The sequence below is a fragment of the Coffea arabica genome, chromosome 6e (genome assembly GCF_036785885.1).
Source record: "Coffea arabica cultivar ET-39 chromosome 6e, Coffea Arabica ET-39 HiFi, whole genome shotgun sequence".
In the NCBI taxonomy this organism is placed as follows: domain Eukaryota; kingdom Viridiplantae; phylum Streptophyta; class Magnoliopsida; order Gentianales; family Rubiaceae; genus Coffea; species Coffea arabica.
The window spans coordinates 15,821,105-15,835,434 of record NC_092321.1 but is presented as its reverse complement, the minus strand read 5'-3'; the positions used below and the strand labels follow the sequence as shown (position 1 = coordinate 15,835,434).

The 14,330-nt window shown below is 35.5% G+C and overlaps 2 protein-coding genes across 2 annotated transcripts; both read left to right on the top strand.

The window, feature by feature from the left end:
* Positions 1 to 5,858: 5,858 nt before the first annotated feature.
* LOC113695773 (leucine-rich repeat receptor-like tyrosine-protein kinase PXC3) lies at positions 5,859 to 9,922 on the top strand. Its single transcript, XM_027214918.2, has 2 exons — positions 5,859 to 8,916; positions 9,024 to 9,922. The coding sequence occupies exons 1-2, from the start codon at positions 6,573 to 6,575 to the stop codon at positions 9,344 to 9,346; spliced, it is 2,667 nt and encodes an 888-aa protein (XP_027070719.1). The 5' UTR covers positions 5,859 to 6,572; the 3' UTR covers positions 9,347 to 9,922.
* Positions 9,923 to 10,400: 478 nt separating this feature from the next.
* LOC113695202 (uncharacterized) lies at positions 10,401 to 13,803 on the top strand. Its single transcript, XM_027214220.2, has 3 exons — positions 10,401 to 10,608; positions 11,370 to 11,599; positions 13,174 to 13,803. Exons 2-3 carry the CDS (start codon positions 11,417 to 11,419, stop codon positions 13,519 to 13,521), a joined length of 531 nt encoding a protein of 176 aa, XP_027070021.1. The 5' UTR covers positions 10,401 to 10,608; positions 11,370 to 11,416; the 3' UTR covers positions 13,522 to 13,803.
* Positions 13,804 to 14,330: the final 527 nt, after the last annotated feature.

Below are 14,330 nucleotides of genomic sequence, written 5' to 3'. Positions count from 1 at the left end.
TGATGCATGTTTTGTAGTATCTTTTGTTCTTTGTCTATAGTTAAAAGACACCTTCTATTTTTCATGAGATTTTTCTGTTTGAATGGGCATTGCATTGTTTGAGACATATATGCTAGGAACTAGAGTTCAAAGGGAAAGTGGCAGAAAGTTTCTTCAATTATACACAAAGTAACAAAAGCACCGGGATAGAAATAATTGTCCCCTTCCCATTTGCATGTGGCTCCAGCATGGAGGAGTTTTCAATGACGATAGACCAAAAAAAAAGGCAGCCTGCCAAAAGTGAAAGGAAAAAATAAACCAAGAAAAATTACCACTTTTTTACTTTTGGGTATAAGTCAAAGAATTACTACATTTGATTGCAGGGAGTATTTTTGGCCGTCAGTAGAAGATCTAGAAGCAAGTTCTTTTAGTGGGTTTTTTTTTTCTTTTCTTTTGAAGTTTTTTTTTGGGCATTGGTTTTTTTTTGGGGGGGGGGGGTGGTGGGAAATAGAGGATCTAGATGGTTAAAATCCTTTTCTTTCCTCATGATCAACATCAAGTCTTTGTGTTTAGCTATATACCATCATAACATCATTTTTGATCTCATGGAGTTGAAGATGAAAACTCTATCACTTTTACAAACATAGCTAGCTAACCTTTTTTTTTTTTTTTTTTTTGATGCAATGAAATCTAGTTGTTTTTCTATCCCACAAAAAAAAAAAAGAGGTATATATGATCGTAACAATTAACTTTTATCACAATTACTTATGTGGTAAATCTGTTAATCTCATCAACGCTCTTGCTGTATATATAAGCACATTCAAATAATCAATTTATATTTCATAATCTTTTTTAGCTACTTTTATCAAGAAAAGAGTACAATAATGAAGGGGATTACCTACCCAACATAAGTACATCGAGTTGTTTTGCTCACTTGGACAAAATTAGGTGTAACATATTCTCTAAGTTACAAAATTAGGTGTAAAATTACATCATTTTCCGTGATCACATTTTCCTATTACTTTTTTCCCTCACATACATCAAATCGCTACAGTAATTTTTCCATGAAAAATCATGAAAAATGCAATCCAAACACAACCAAGTACTCCTATGTATTGTCCTCATTGACTTTCCCAAATTTGATATCTTCCAAATAGTGGTTAGTTAAAAGGGCAATTTTGTTACAGTATAAGATACTCTTTACCCAACAAAATACTATAATAATAAGAAAAAAAGATATTCATTTCCCATAGAGATGTGGACTAAAATGAAGTGGTGTGGACTTAAATGTCACATAAGAAATAGATACTATATGGATATGAGAACAAACAGCTGGGAACCAAAAGATAGTAAATTAAACATAGTTTTTAATAGCTTCCGTTGCTAGATGGACTTATTCAAGATAGGAAACAAATTTAATTAATCTATTAATTTACATTGCAGCATAACAAGTGCTAAAGTGGGAAAAAAAAACACGGTTTGTCTAACGGGTGACCTTAAAGCACTCATTAAAATATATTTCGAGTGTTATATTTTATAAAATATAAGATTAATTAGGGAAAGTAAATAAATACAAAAAAGGATAGGCAAGATTAAATAATATATATATATATAAGAGAAGATAATAATTATTAGTATATATGTATATATGATAGATTAGATAAATATTAAATGTGTTAACGAGTACCCATAGGCACCCGTTTGTAAAATTCAAAAAAAAAAAAGAGATCTGTTGTAGACCACGCCAGGATTTTTTGAAGCTAGGAAGAATTATAAATAATTATCTTTTCATGCCTCATAACTAGTGATCATTGCGCTACATCTTGAAGTATATTCTGATGATGCACTTCTATAACTTCGATCCAACATGCATGCATTTAACTGCTGACCCTTTTCGATGATTTCTTATAAGCTGAGAACAATTATATGCTTTAAAGTTTAAAAGATTAAATATTATTATCAGTTATCTCTCTCTCAAATACGCAAACAAAACTTTATTTGACAAAAAGGTGAAAGTTTTATGAATTGAAAAGAAAAAAATTACAAAACAGGGTGAAAAATTAAATCATTTTCATTGCTTTGATTCTTTTAGTGGAGGGGGAAATCAAATTGTATAGCTGTTCCTTGGTTAGACTCAGAATAACAAGAAGATGCTCCTTGAACAAAATAAGAATAGCACTCGTGCTACATAAAGTTGACAAGCAATTCCCAGCTAATACCCACTTCTCCCCCTACGGAAGAAAAAGTGAAGCAAACAATTTCTGAAAACCTCACCCCTCGTAGACTTGCAGCCCTAAAACTTTTCAAGGATTCTCATTTTATTTTATTTTATTTTTTGCCAATGCGATAGATCTACATCTATTTTATCCTATGGAGAAGGGGGACCTGAATAGGTCACGAGAATATCGCAGAAGACTGAACCACTTACCGGGCTAAACGAGTGCACTACGTACTCGTCTGGAAGCCACTTTAAAGTGACTTGCCACATTTTTGTGGCCAAAGGTGGGAGGCAAGATTTTTTTTTTCAAGGATTCTCACTTTTGTACCTTTTATCTATAAATTTTGCAACCTAAAATTATCAATTATTACCACATTGCATGTCAAAACATTTACTTTAGACACTTGCACTTTAAAGTTACTAATTCATCTCAACAAACCATAGTCTTGCACATTATCGATGAAATTATAGAAACAATACATAGTGAGTGGGTTAGTCCCCTTGTTCCCTTCCCCGTATCCCACATCGTTTGAGTTGGGTGTGTGAGTGTAGTTTATAGTCTCCTCAGTGGTACCAGAAGTTACCGGCTTTTGGTATTACTGTGGATTTAAGGTTAGAAATTATTCTTGTCACTTCTGACAAAAAAGAAACAAGATCAGTGGTAGGGTTTAAAAAACAGAGTGAGTGGGTTAGTCCCCTTGTTCCCTTCCCCGTATCCCACATCGTTTGAGTTGGGTGTGTGAGTGTAGTTTATAGTACCGGCTTTTGGTATTACTATAGATTTAAGGTTAGAAATTATTCTTGTCACTTCTGACAAAAAAGAAACAAGATCAGTGGTAGGGTTTAAAAAACAGAGTGAGTGGGTTAGTCCCCTTGTTCCCTTCCCCGTATCCCACATCGTTTGAGTTGGGTGTGTGAGTGTAGTTTATAGTCTCCTCAGTGGTACCAGAAGTTACCGGCTTTTGGTATTACTGTGGATTTAAGGTTAGAAATTATTCTTGTCACTTCTGACAAAAAAAAAATATATACCATACCAATTTCTTAATTTTACAATGCTCAAAATTTAGTGTTAATTTAGTGTTAGCCTTGAAGATTCACAAAAAATGACCTAATTCTTACTTTTTTTTGTTTATTTTTATTAAGATAGGGTGGCTAGGATGATTTGAGACATTTTGATAACTTTAGAGTACAAAAGACCTAGAAGTAAAGCTAAAGGTATGAGGTGGGAATTGGAATCAATCAAAACATAAAGGGTATATGGTGTGAATGCTTGAAAATATAAAGAGTGCAAAATAGAATTAGTCCTATCTTTAATGCATCAACTAGCTTTTTTTCTTTTCTTTTTTTTTTTTTAAATTTGCAATAGAACTCGGAAAAAAATTAAGAATAATTGTTCTATCAAGGGCAAGACCAAAAATACCATTGGAAAGAAATGAATGGTTGGGTAATCTACTTGATTTAAACTCCCACAAAATACTACTATTACAACCTCTACTACAAAATTAGACACATCCTCCTATACTTTCTTGAACTAATTTCTTCCAAGTTTTCGTTTAAAATCTAAAATAACAGAAGCATTGATTTCCCTTTATAGGGTTAACTTGTTGGAATAGAAACATCAAAATACAACAAATACCTTGCCTTTAAGGTTCGAACAACTTGCCTAATAGAATTCTAAATTTTAACCCCATGCCCTGTAATTCATCATTTGTAGGGAATTTATAGATCCTATGTACATTGAACGCCATAATTTGGCATCTGGTCTTCATGGAGTGAGCAGGTAACCTCCACTCTTCCTAAAACTTTCGTAACCAAAGAAAAACGTTTAATTTTTGTATAATGACTAACGCCAGAATGCTGATTTCATAAAACGAATTAGCTACGTTTTCGTGAAAACATTTTTCAATCACTTTTTTACCTCACATACGTCAGATCGCTACAGTAATTTTTCTACAAAAAATCTAGAAAAATGCAATCCAAACAAGGTATAAGATTCTCATAGTCTCAATTAGTGATAAACATAAAAGTAAATGAGATTCATTTCTACATACAAATACAAACACATAATCCAATTCCATGTTGGTGTTTCATCAACTTCAAATATAATAAGTGTTTTACATCATCGCTTTTTGTGCTCTAGTATTTTGGTGTATACACCTATTAAAAGGTCAAGACAACCCAAGAGTGCTTATAAAAAAAAAGGGTTTAAAAGAAAGAAAATGACAAAACCCAAGACTATAGTTCATTTAATTTCTCAATACGGATTCCATATTGATGCAGGCTAATGCATCATATACTTTTCATTAATTTCTTTGTGATTGTGACTTCCAATTGTAATGTCCCCAAGGAGTGGGAAGGCCGGAGAGAGCATTAATTAAGACACCACTATTATTATAGACAAACCAAACTTTTTTTTTTTTTTTTTTTTATAAAATTAATGCAAAGTTGTTAAGTACCATGGGAAAAACATAATAATCTAAATGGATGACTAGATTAGTAGTGTTTAAACAACCAATTGGGAATGGGGCGAATAATTAGTACTACAAGGGAACAGTTAAGTGACAAAATGTGCTTTCCCAAGTGAACCTAGGAATTATTGAGGATAAGATATGTTAGCTGACAACATTACTATAGCAAATGATCTAAAACCACCCGATAGATGAAGAAAAGAACTCAATTCTGATTCCTCAATAAAGTGTCATTTTAAGATTCTTGAATGGAAACAAAAACCATCAAAACAGGAGTTTTATACCCCACAAGTCCCTAATATTCAAGAAATTGCCTATTCCAATACAAGCATTGTAACAATGTCTACAGCTTTTGTCCCTTCCTTCCTCTATTTAGTTTTATTTTCCACCCCCCTACCCCCCCCCCCCCCCCCCTTTTTCTCTTCTAGAACTTATTTCTTTATTCTTTTCTAAAACCTCAAAAAATTGTTGGTCCAATACCAATGCACCATCTAAACATAACAAACAACTTTAATATGTTAGCGCCAGCCAAAAATTTTTTTGTTTGTCTGCTAAAGTATTGATAACCAGACAACATTATAATTAACAAGGTAACTTTGTTTTAAAATCAGTCATCTACTAGTATCACAATTTTTTTTTTTTTTTTGGTTTCATATTCACAAAATGAAGCCTTCTATAGAAAATTATGAGACTCCATTGGATTATGGCATCAATGAGAGGGTCATTCAAAATAAAATACTTAATAGATTGGAAAGGCTAGCTAAAATTGACCTCATGTTCTATAACACAATAAGAACAATTCTTACCAACTTAGACTAATCTTTGAAAGAAAATCCAACGAGGTACTAACATTTAACGAACCAATGCAATTTTCAAGAATAGTATTAGCACTTTTATCAATTGCAATATTCCTTCGGGCGGACAAACAAAATTACTATAACTTCTTGATTTTTTTAGTAACTGTCAAAATGTTGTAAATTTGGGTTAGGAATATAAATCAAGTTTCTGTAAATAAAAAGTTCTCGTTTTCCCCTTTCTATTTTTTTTCTCCTGTAAAAAGGGCAACAATAAAGTTAAGAAAAAACAAAGAAAAAAAAAATCCTCCTACTTGGAAGAATGCAAGAGCTGCAGTAGAGCACTATTTAGCAACAGATCAGCAAGAGCAAGGGAAAACAACAATTGCATTCTATTCATCCGTACGGTTTCATTGACTCATGACTGCTCATTTCTCGTGAGGCCATCTATTTTGCTGAACCATTTTTCCCCCCCAAAAACTTATTAACTCCTCAACTCTTCTTCCTTCTCTCAGTTCTGAGTTCTGACAGGAAAAAACACCTGACCCGTGAAAGCAGTTACCTAAAACATTGTACAAACCATACTTCTTTCATCACTCAAATCACTTTCTCACACAAGCGATACAACAAAACTCTTTCATTCTTCTTTCTTCTTCATTCTACAACCACTCTCACTTGACTTTTCTGCACATTCTTTGCAACAAAAATTACTCCCCTTCTCTCAACTTTTGTCTTTTTTTCACTCTAACCCCACATTCATAAGCCTTTTCTTGAGCTCTGTTTCTTTGGTTCTAGTGATACAATCCTGTATTGTGTTTCAATGGTAAAGTTCATTTTTTTCCCCTTAAATTGGTGGATTTCTGAAATGGGCTTTGTTTAAAAGTGCATTTCCTTGTGGATTTAAAAAGTTTTAGTCTTTTTTGGCTTCATACACTCATTACTGTCAATGGGGTGGAGTAGAGCAGTTATTGTTGTAAAAAATTGAGGAAAGTTTGAATTTTTCTCCTCTTGGACTCATGGTTTCTTGATTATTCATTTTGTTCTCTTAGTTCTTTATTTGGTTCCTGAGCGGGACTGAAGAAAGAGATATTTCTGTTGCTCCAGCAGCCCAAAATGGAATTTTTAACTCTAGTAACTGCTATACTTTTTGGGTTGCTATCAAGTTCCCGACTCATAACTGCTCAAGTTGTTGATGATCATGCTATTTTGCTAGAAATTGCAAAAGAGTTTAGTTTGTCTTCCTGGAATGTAAACCAGTCAGATTTCTGTTCTTGGCCTGGTGTTGGTTGCAGCTCTAACCAATCTATGGTGGAGAGGCTTGATCTTTCTCGCCATGGGTTGCAAGGTAATGTGACTCTAATTTCTGAGCTTAGAGCATTGAAATGGCTTGACCTGTCTTCTAATAATTTCCATGGATCAATCCCACAAGCATTTGGGAATTTATCGCTGCTTGAAGTTCTTGATTTATCATTTAACAAGTTTGAGAGCTCAGTTCCTGTAGAACTGGGCAGGCTCAAGAACCTTAGGTCATTGAACTTGTCAAATAATTATTTAAGCGGGGTCATACCTGATGAGCTTGAGGGGTTGGAAAAGCTGCAAGAGTTTCAGATATATACTAACAGGCTGAATGGTTCCATCCCTCGGTGGGTTGGAAATTTAACCAATTTGAGATCTTTTACTGCTTATGAGAATGGATTAAGTGGTAATATTCCAGATAATCTGGGCTCAGTTTCTGAACTTCAGCTGTTGAACCTCCACTCTAATCAGCTAGAAGGGCCCGTACCTGAGAGCATTTTTGCTATGGAAAAATTGGAGGTTTTGGTTTTGACACAAAACAAGCTGACTGGCAGTATTCCTCCATCAGTTGGCAATTGCAAAGGCCTTTCTAGTATTAGAATTGGGAATAATGAGTTAATAGGTAACATTCCCAGAGAGATTGGTAATATTACTGGCCTTACATACTTTGAAGCTGATAATAATAATCTCTCTGGAGAGATAGTTTCTGAATTTGCACAATGCTCTAATCTCACTCTCCTTAATTTGGCCTCAAATGGTTTTAGTGGTATCATCCCTCCAGAATTTGGTCAACTTAGCAATTTGCAGGAGTTGATTCTTTCTGGAAATAGCCTATTTGGAGAGATTCCGATAACTGTTCTAACTTGCAAGAATCTGAACAAGCTTGACTTAAGCAGCAACAGACTCAATGGCACTATACCACAAGAGATCTGCAGTACTTCCAGGCTGCAATACTTGCTACTGAGTCAGAATTTTGTTAGAGGGGAGATACCTCATGAGATTGGAAATTGCATTAAGCTGCTTGAATTGCAGATGGGCAGTAACTATATGACTGGAAGTATTCCTCCTGAGATCGGTCACATGAAGAACTTGCAGATTGCGTTGAATTTGAGCTTCAATCATCTTCGTGGATTGTTGCCCCAAGAGTTGGGAAGACTCGACAAGCTGGTGGCTCTGGATCTTTCAAATAATCAGCTTTCCGGGAATATTCCAGCTGCACTGAAGGGCATGCTGAGTTTGATAGAGGTTGATTTTTCAAACAATCAGCTGACTGGACCAATACCAACCTTTGTGCCATTTCAAAAAAGCCCAAATTCAAGCTTTTTTGGGAACAAAGCTCTCTGTGGCGAGCCGTTGAGTCCTTCCTGTGGAAATTCGAATGGGTCTGGTAATGTGAATTATCATCACAAGGTTTCTTACAGGATCATATTGGCTGTTATTGGTTCTGGTTTGGCTGTTTTTGCATCTGTGACCGTTGTTGTATTGCTCTATATGATGAGGGAGAGGCAAGAGGAAGCTGCCAAAGGTGGTGTAACTGCTGATGATGAAACCACTGGCAAACCAGTCATAATAGCAGGGAATGTTTTCATTGAAAACCTTAGGCAAGCCATAGATTTTGATGCAGCAGTGAAGGCGACCATGAAAGAATCAAATAAACTTAGCATTGGCACTTTTAGCACCGTTTACAGAGCAGACATGCCATCTGGAATGATTCTGTCTGTTAAGAAGTTGAGATCAATGGACAGAACGTTGATTCATCACCAGAGCAAAATGATTAGAGAGGTTGAAAGGCTGAGTAAACTCACCCACGCCAATCTGATAAGGCCTATTGGGTTCATAATCTATGAAGATGTTGCACTTCTGCTACATCAATACTACCCGAATGGGACATTGGCAGAGTTTCTGCATGAATCTTCTAAGAAACATGAATATAAACCTGACTGGCCAACAAGACTCTCCATTGCCATTGGAGTAGCAGAAGGCTTAGCATTTTTGCATCATGTCGCAATTATTCACCTTGACATTTCTTCAGGTAATGTTCTTTTAGATTCCAATTTTAACCCGTTGGTTGGTGAAATCGAAATATCAAAGCTCTTAGACCCATCAAGAGGGACCGCAAGCATCAGCGCTGTTGCAGGTTCATTTGGATATATTCCCCCAGGTTTGTAACTCTCATATTTACTCTCTCCACTCACTGATGCTTTATGACCAAGTTATGCTCTTTCTTTCTGAAAATTTAAATCTTTCCTCTCGTTCCTTTTGACACAGAATATGCATATACCATGCAAGTTACAGCACCTGGAAATGTTTACAGCTATGGGGTAGTTTTGCTTGAGATCCTTACTACCCGATTACCAGTAGATGAAGAATTTGGTGAAGGTGTAGATTTGGTGAAGTGGGTTCAGGGAGCACCTTTAAGAGGTGAAACACCAGAGCAGATACTTGATGCAAAGCTTAGTACCGTCTCATTTGCTTGGAGAAAAGAAATGCTTGCAGCATTGAAAGTTGCTTTGCTCTGTACAGACAGTACGCCAGCGAAACGACCAAAGATGAAGAAGGTGGTTGAAATGCTTCAAGAAATAACAGAATAACTGCACAGCACAGAATTCTGTTTATTCAGAAATGGTTTTTCGTCTCTTCCCTCTAAATCAGGAATCCTCGAGTCACATTTGAAAAGACACCACGCCAAATATTATCTGCTATTTGAAATTTATCATCACTGGAGAAGGGGAGAGATTCTGTACATGTGTTGGTGTAGCTTCTGTTAATGGTAATCTGCTCCTCTGTCTAGCATTAAAGAGCTTAAGAGGAACTCAGCTATGTAACCTTATCCACATCGAGGAGAAAAGTAAAAGCCTGCAGAAGAATTAGATGGAGGATAAAACCAAAAGCCTTCCTCCACTCCAATTATGGTAGTTTTGTACTCTATCATGTATCAGGTGTTCAATTACATGGATGAGATCTTTGTTCGAAGATGCTCTTCATTTCTGTCCAGAGAACTGTTTCTCTGCATGGTTAGCAGTATTCAGTTATCACTCTTCCCCTCTTAAAAGAAGTCATTCTTCTGTATAATCTTGGTGATGATACCTTTCTTTAGCTTCTATCTTCTCGTTGAGAAAGAATGTAATTTGCGAATGCACTATGACTTAAAAATGTTCTTGTTGAGATGCTACAAGTGTCAATTGCATAATTTTCCATTATAGGTGAAGTATGAAGAGGATTCTCATTGGAATGATAAAAGTGTTTTGGAGGCAATGGAGTTTTTGTTACGTTCAAGAAATGATGAAAGCCTTGTCAGTTGTTACCTGTGCCTCCCAATCCTACCATCAGTCCATATCTGTAACATCCCATTTCACACCCATACCCAAATGCAAAAAAGCCATATGCCAAACGGCCCCTTAATTTGTTAAGGGGCCATTTAATCCCTACCCATGTTCTTGCCAAAATTGTTTCATAGAATCATAGCTTTGATTTATTTACTTAATTCAAGCATAAATTAAACTCCAAAATTAAACTATAAGCAATTACTTAAAACAAGATTTATAAGCAATTCACTACATACAAATCATAAATTCAACTCCAAAATGTTATTAGCACATGCTGATTAATGACTTCAAATAGTGCCCAAGTTTTAAAAAATAAATAAATAAATTTGAATCCACAAAAAAAAAAAAAGAAAGAAAGATTGTTGGAGTTTGGGTTTCGACTTTCCCTGGAAGCAAAATACACATTTCTACATCTTAAACCCTGAACCCCGCGGAAAAACATTTTGCTTCCGGTTTTCACTTAACCCTGTTGCGTTCATCCTCCGGAGTTGAAGCGTCTTCTCCTAGGGTGAATTCCTTGATCCCAGGTAAGTGGGTTACAGACTCCGTTGCCTCTGCAATTTTCTTCTCCGTATGCAAGCTTTTCTCTTCCTTCTTCTCTGTTTTTTCATCTCTAAGGAATTAGTTTTTCAGCTCTTTTTTTGTTTCCTTTTTTGGTGAGATAAATGTTAATGTCACTAGATTTGCCATTTTCATGCTTTTAACGTGTTTTCTTGAATTACGCACTCAATGGAAGCTCAGAAACAAAGGGTCAGTTGATTCTTGATCTTTTGGTTATTTGATCCGTGAATACTGGTATAATTTAGGTGGGCTTCTGGTTGTCTTCTACCTGTTTGTAAAATTGTCTGCCTGAATACCTTTCAGTTTCATAGTTATTCATACATTAGGATTTCGAGTTTCAACCATCTAATTTCGTTTGTTTATACTTGAATCAATTGATGTATGTTTCCTTTTTAATAAGATCGATTGCTGTTTAATGCATTTGAAGATTTTGACGTCGTAATCTAGTTTGGTTTACGTAATTTCCTTTCTAATTGAAAAGGGATTGGTCAAGAAGGTGAACAGGAGATAATTCTTGAGAAGTCCAATGTAGTTAAGTATTAATGGAAGTTAAAAGTATGTCGAGCTTGTGATAAGTGCCTTGATAGTTGATGTTTACCTCATTTTTCCTGGATGATAGAATAATGTTGTGAGGAGGTTAAAGGGTTTGAATTGATTAACATTGAGTACAAAAAAGGATTGTTGCATATTCTTGGTTCAAGTTTCTAAATGCTTTATTTTTCTGTAGATCTTAAGAAGAAAGTTGGTTGAGCCAAGAGAAAGGGAACTGACAAGATGCCTCTTTATGACTGCATGCTTTTGTTGAAACCCCATGTAACGAAGGAGGCATTGTTGGACTTGGCTGCTAAAGTTGGGAAACATGTTTACAGAAGAAATGGGGTTCTTACTGATATCAAGTCATTTGGACAAGTTCAATTGGGTTATGGCATCAGGAAGCTTGATGGGAGGTACTATCAGGTTGGTCTACTGATGTGGCACTCCACTTCGCTTTCGTTTTTCTTCTTCATTATATGATTTAAGTTCAGTTTCTTCCACTATTAAATTTTACTTGTTTGGGAGCTATCATAAAGTTTTCATTCATGCTTTGAGTGCATGTTTGAATTTGAATTCTGTTTGCCATTGAATTTCTTTACAGATCAGCCAACGCATAATGAATTTCTTAGCTTCGTCAGTCTTAAGAATTAGGGTTCATTTTAGGTTCAACTTTGAAATCTCCGCATATCTACTCCAGCTGCCTTTTTTTTCCCAGGAAAAAGTTTTGCAAGAAAGTAGCCGTAGGATTTTGTTACCTTGTAGCATCTCCAGTTGAGGTTTCTTGTAATGCTTGTAAATTTATGAAGTAAATTAACTACAAGGAAATAGTTAGCACATGCTAAGTCATATGTCTGAAAATTGGGTGTGGAATAACCTAAGCGAGCTGTGATACATGAACTCTTAGTTGCTGTGGAGGATTGAAAACACAAGATGGACAGCATCTTACTCCGATAGAAGGTCATAACATCCTTGCATCATTCTAGTCGACTAAATTTTTGTCATATTTATCTGATACACTCAACTTCTGGATTTATTTTTTATTACGTTTTCCTGACCATGCTGCAGATATTATTAGCTAGAATTCTAATTATCCTCTGAAATTTTATAAGTTGGCTTCTTTTAGTCATGCACCGTGGAATTTTATTAGTTAATGCATGGAAAAAGTACTCATTCAAAATATAACATAGAATCTCAACTGTCTTGTATATTTCATATGTGCTTTTTTTAAAAATGAGGAAATGTCAAGTGTCAATACAAACCTAAATTTGTTTTGATGGATAACTTAGTCATTTTCCCCTATTAGTTTGAAACAAGGGAGGTGGGATTACTTAGCTATTAATGGTAAAATATAGATAAAGCAAGGAGATCAAATGATATTCTGGTAGCTTTTGTTAAAATTGGAGATTGAGCATTAGAAATCAAATTTAAATGCTGATTTGGCCTGTCCCTTAAAGTACAGTTGTTATGGTTCTAGAATACTGTTTTGATTTTAAATACTATGTAATGTTTTTGGACCTTATCTGCAAGACCCAAAATTCTCTCGCTTCCTCCTTCCCCCAATAAAAAACGGAAAACCAGTCCCCTCCTTTCTCCTGTTGGTGACAGATAAGATCTTCATTTTAAGAGTATATTAAATTTTACAAAGGTCGATACCACCAACATGATATCAAAATAAATTCTAAAATCTGAGTGCAAGGCGCAGAACTGCTGGTGGAATAAAGTGAATGATCAAAGAAAAACAATATTAGACCAAGTAATGATCCACAACAGCTAGGTATCTATTATGGTGACTGCTAGTAGGTATCACATGTTAAGAATTCGCTTAAAAGCTGAGATGGTTAGCTGTTTATGCCCTCTTTACTAAATGTAACTTGCTATCTGTTTCATCATGATATCTGGTAGTCTTGTTTCTACGCTTTTGAAGAGCATTATTATGTATCTTCCATGAAGAAGTGCATTCCCTTTCTCCAAACAAATGACATACTGGTCTTGTTTAGGGCCGACTGATGCAAATGACAATGATGACACCGCCCAGTTTTAATGAAGAGCTGCATTACCTTAACAAGGAAGACCGATTGCTTCGCTGGCTTCTGGTCAAACATCGTGACATGAAATATGGGCTGGACTTTCTGGGTGAAGGTGATCCTAAAGCTGACTTAAGAAGATATGGGAGCAGTTTGCTTGACAATGAGGATGACAAGGATGACAGTGAGGATGAGGATGATGATGATGAGTATGATGCCGACCAAGGGCATGATAATGATGAGGATGATGATGGTGATGATGATGATGAGGATGATGAGGATGAGTATGAGGCGGACCAAGGAGAGAAAAAGGAAGGCTAAAATGATTATGCATCTTATTCAAAGTCTACATGGCTGTTAGCTTTTGCATTTTATTTTATTTTTTTTGATTATCTCAGGAGTCTTCTTTATGCTGTTCATAAGGTGTACGGGGCGGAAATCACATAATGCTGACGTATTAGTTCAAAATGGAGCTGCTGGAACTAATTTACAAGGAACTAAGCCCTTTCAATGTACAAGGAGTATATGCCTAGTCCCTAATTGAACGTAATTTACAAGGAATATATGCAGTTGGTATGCCTACGTACTTTTCCTGCGTTTTAATCTCTTTTGCGGGTCAATAATATGCTAGCTAACTTGTTCGCACGAATATGATTCTTGATTTTCTTGCAAAATGTCTGTTCAGGTCAAGAATGGACTAAACATCTTATAGTTTTATTCGTGGTAATCTTCAACTCAACGGTATTTGAACACATAAGATGTGACAATAAAGATGTAGGGTCATTCGGATGAGAAGTTGAGATAAATAGGAAGATCATAGCTTAAGAACGTAATTACTGCAAGAGACGGAAAATGATAGGACTCTGATTCATTAAGACCAAAACCATTCAGTTTAACTGAACTTGAAAGGTGTATTAGAAAAATATTGGACTCCATCCTTCACACAAGGCAATTGAGATAAACAGCACTTCAGTCAGTTGTTTTACCACTCAAGAAGCGCTCAATTGGGTTGTAGCATAGCCTTCCCATCTGTACCAGAAACAATGTCCTCTTTGTTCAAAGAAATTTTTGACAGAATAAGAAATTTTTGAGAAAACTGCAAATGGAAATAATCGTTTCATTTAAGTCCT

Bases quoted from the DNA above. Each gene is read 5' to 3' on its own strand.
- LOC113695773 (XM_027214918.2), top strand. From the start codon at position 6,573: ATGGAATTTTTAACTCTAGTAACTGCTATACTTTTTGGGTTGCTATCA. The intron at 8,917-9,023 runs GTTTGTAACTCT...CTTTTGACACAG, and splicing joins ATTTGGATATATTCCCCCAG to AATATGCATATACCATGCAA.
- LOC113695202 (XM_027214220.2), top strand. From the start codon at position 11,417: ATGCCTCTTTATGACTGCATGCTTTTGTTGAAACCCCATGTAACGAAG. The intron at 11,600-13,173 runs GTTGGTCTACTG...GGTCTTGTTTAG, and splicing joins TTGATGGGAGGTACTATCAG to GGCCGACTGATGCAAATGAC.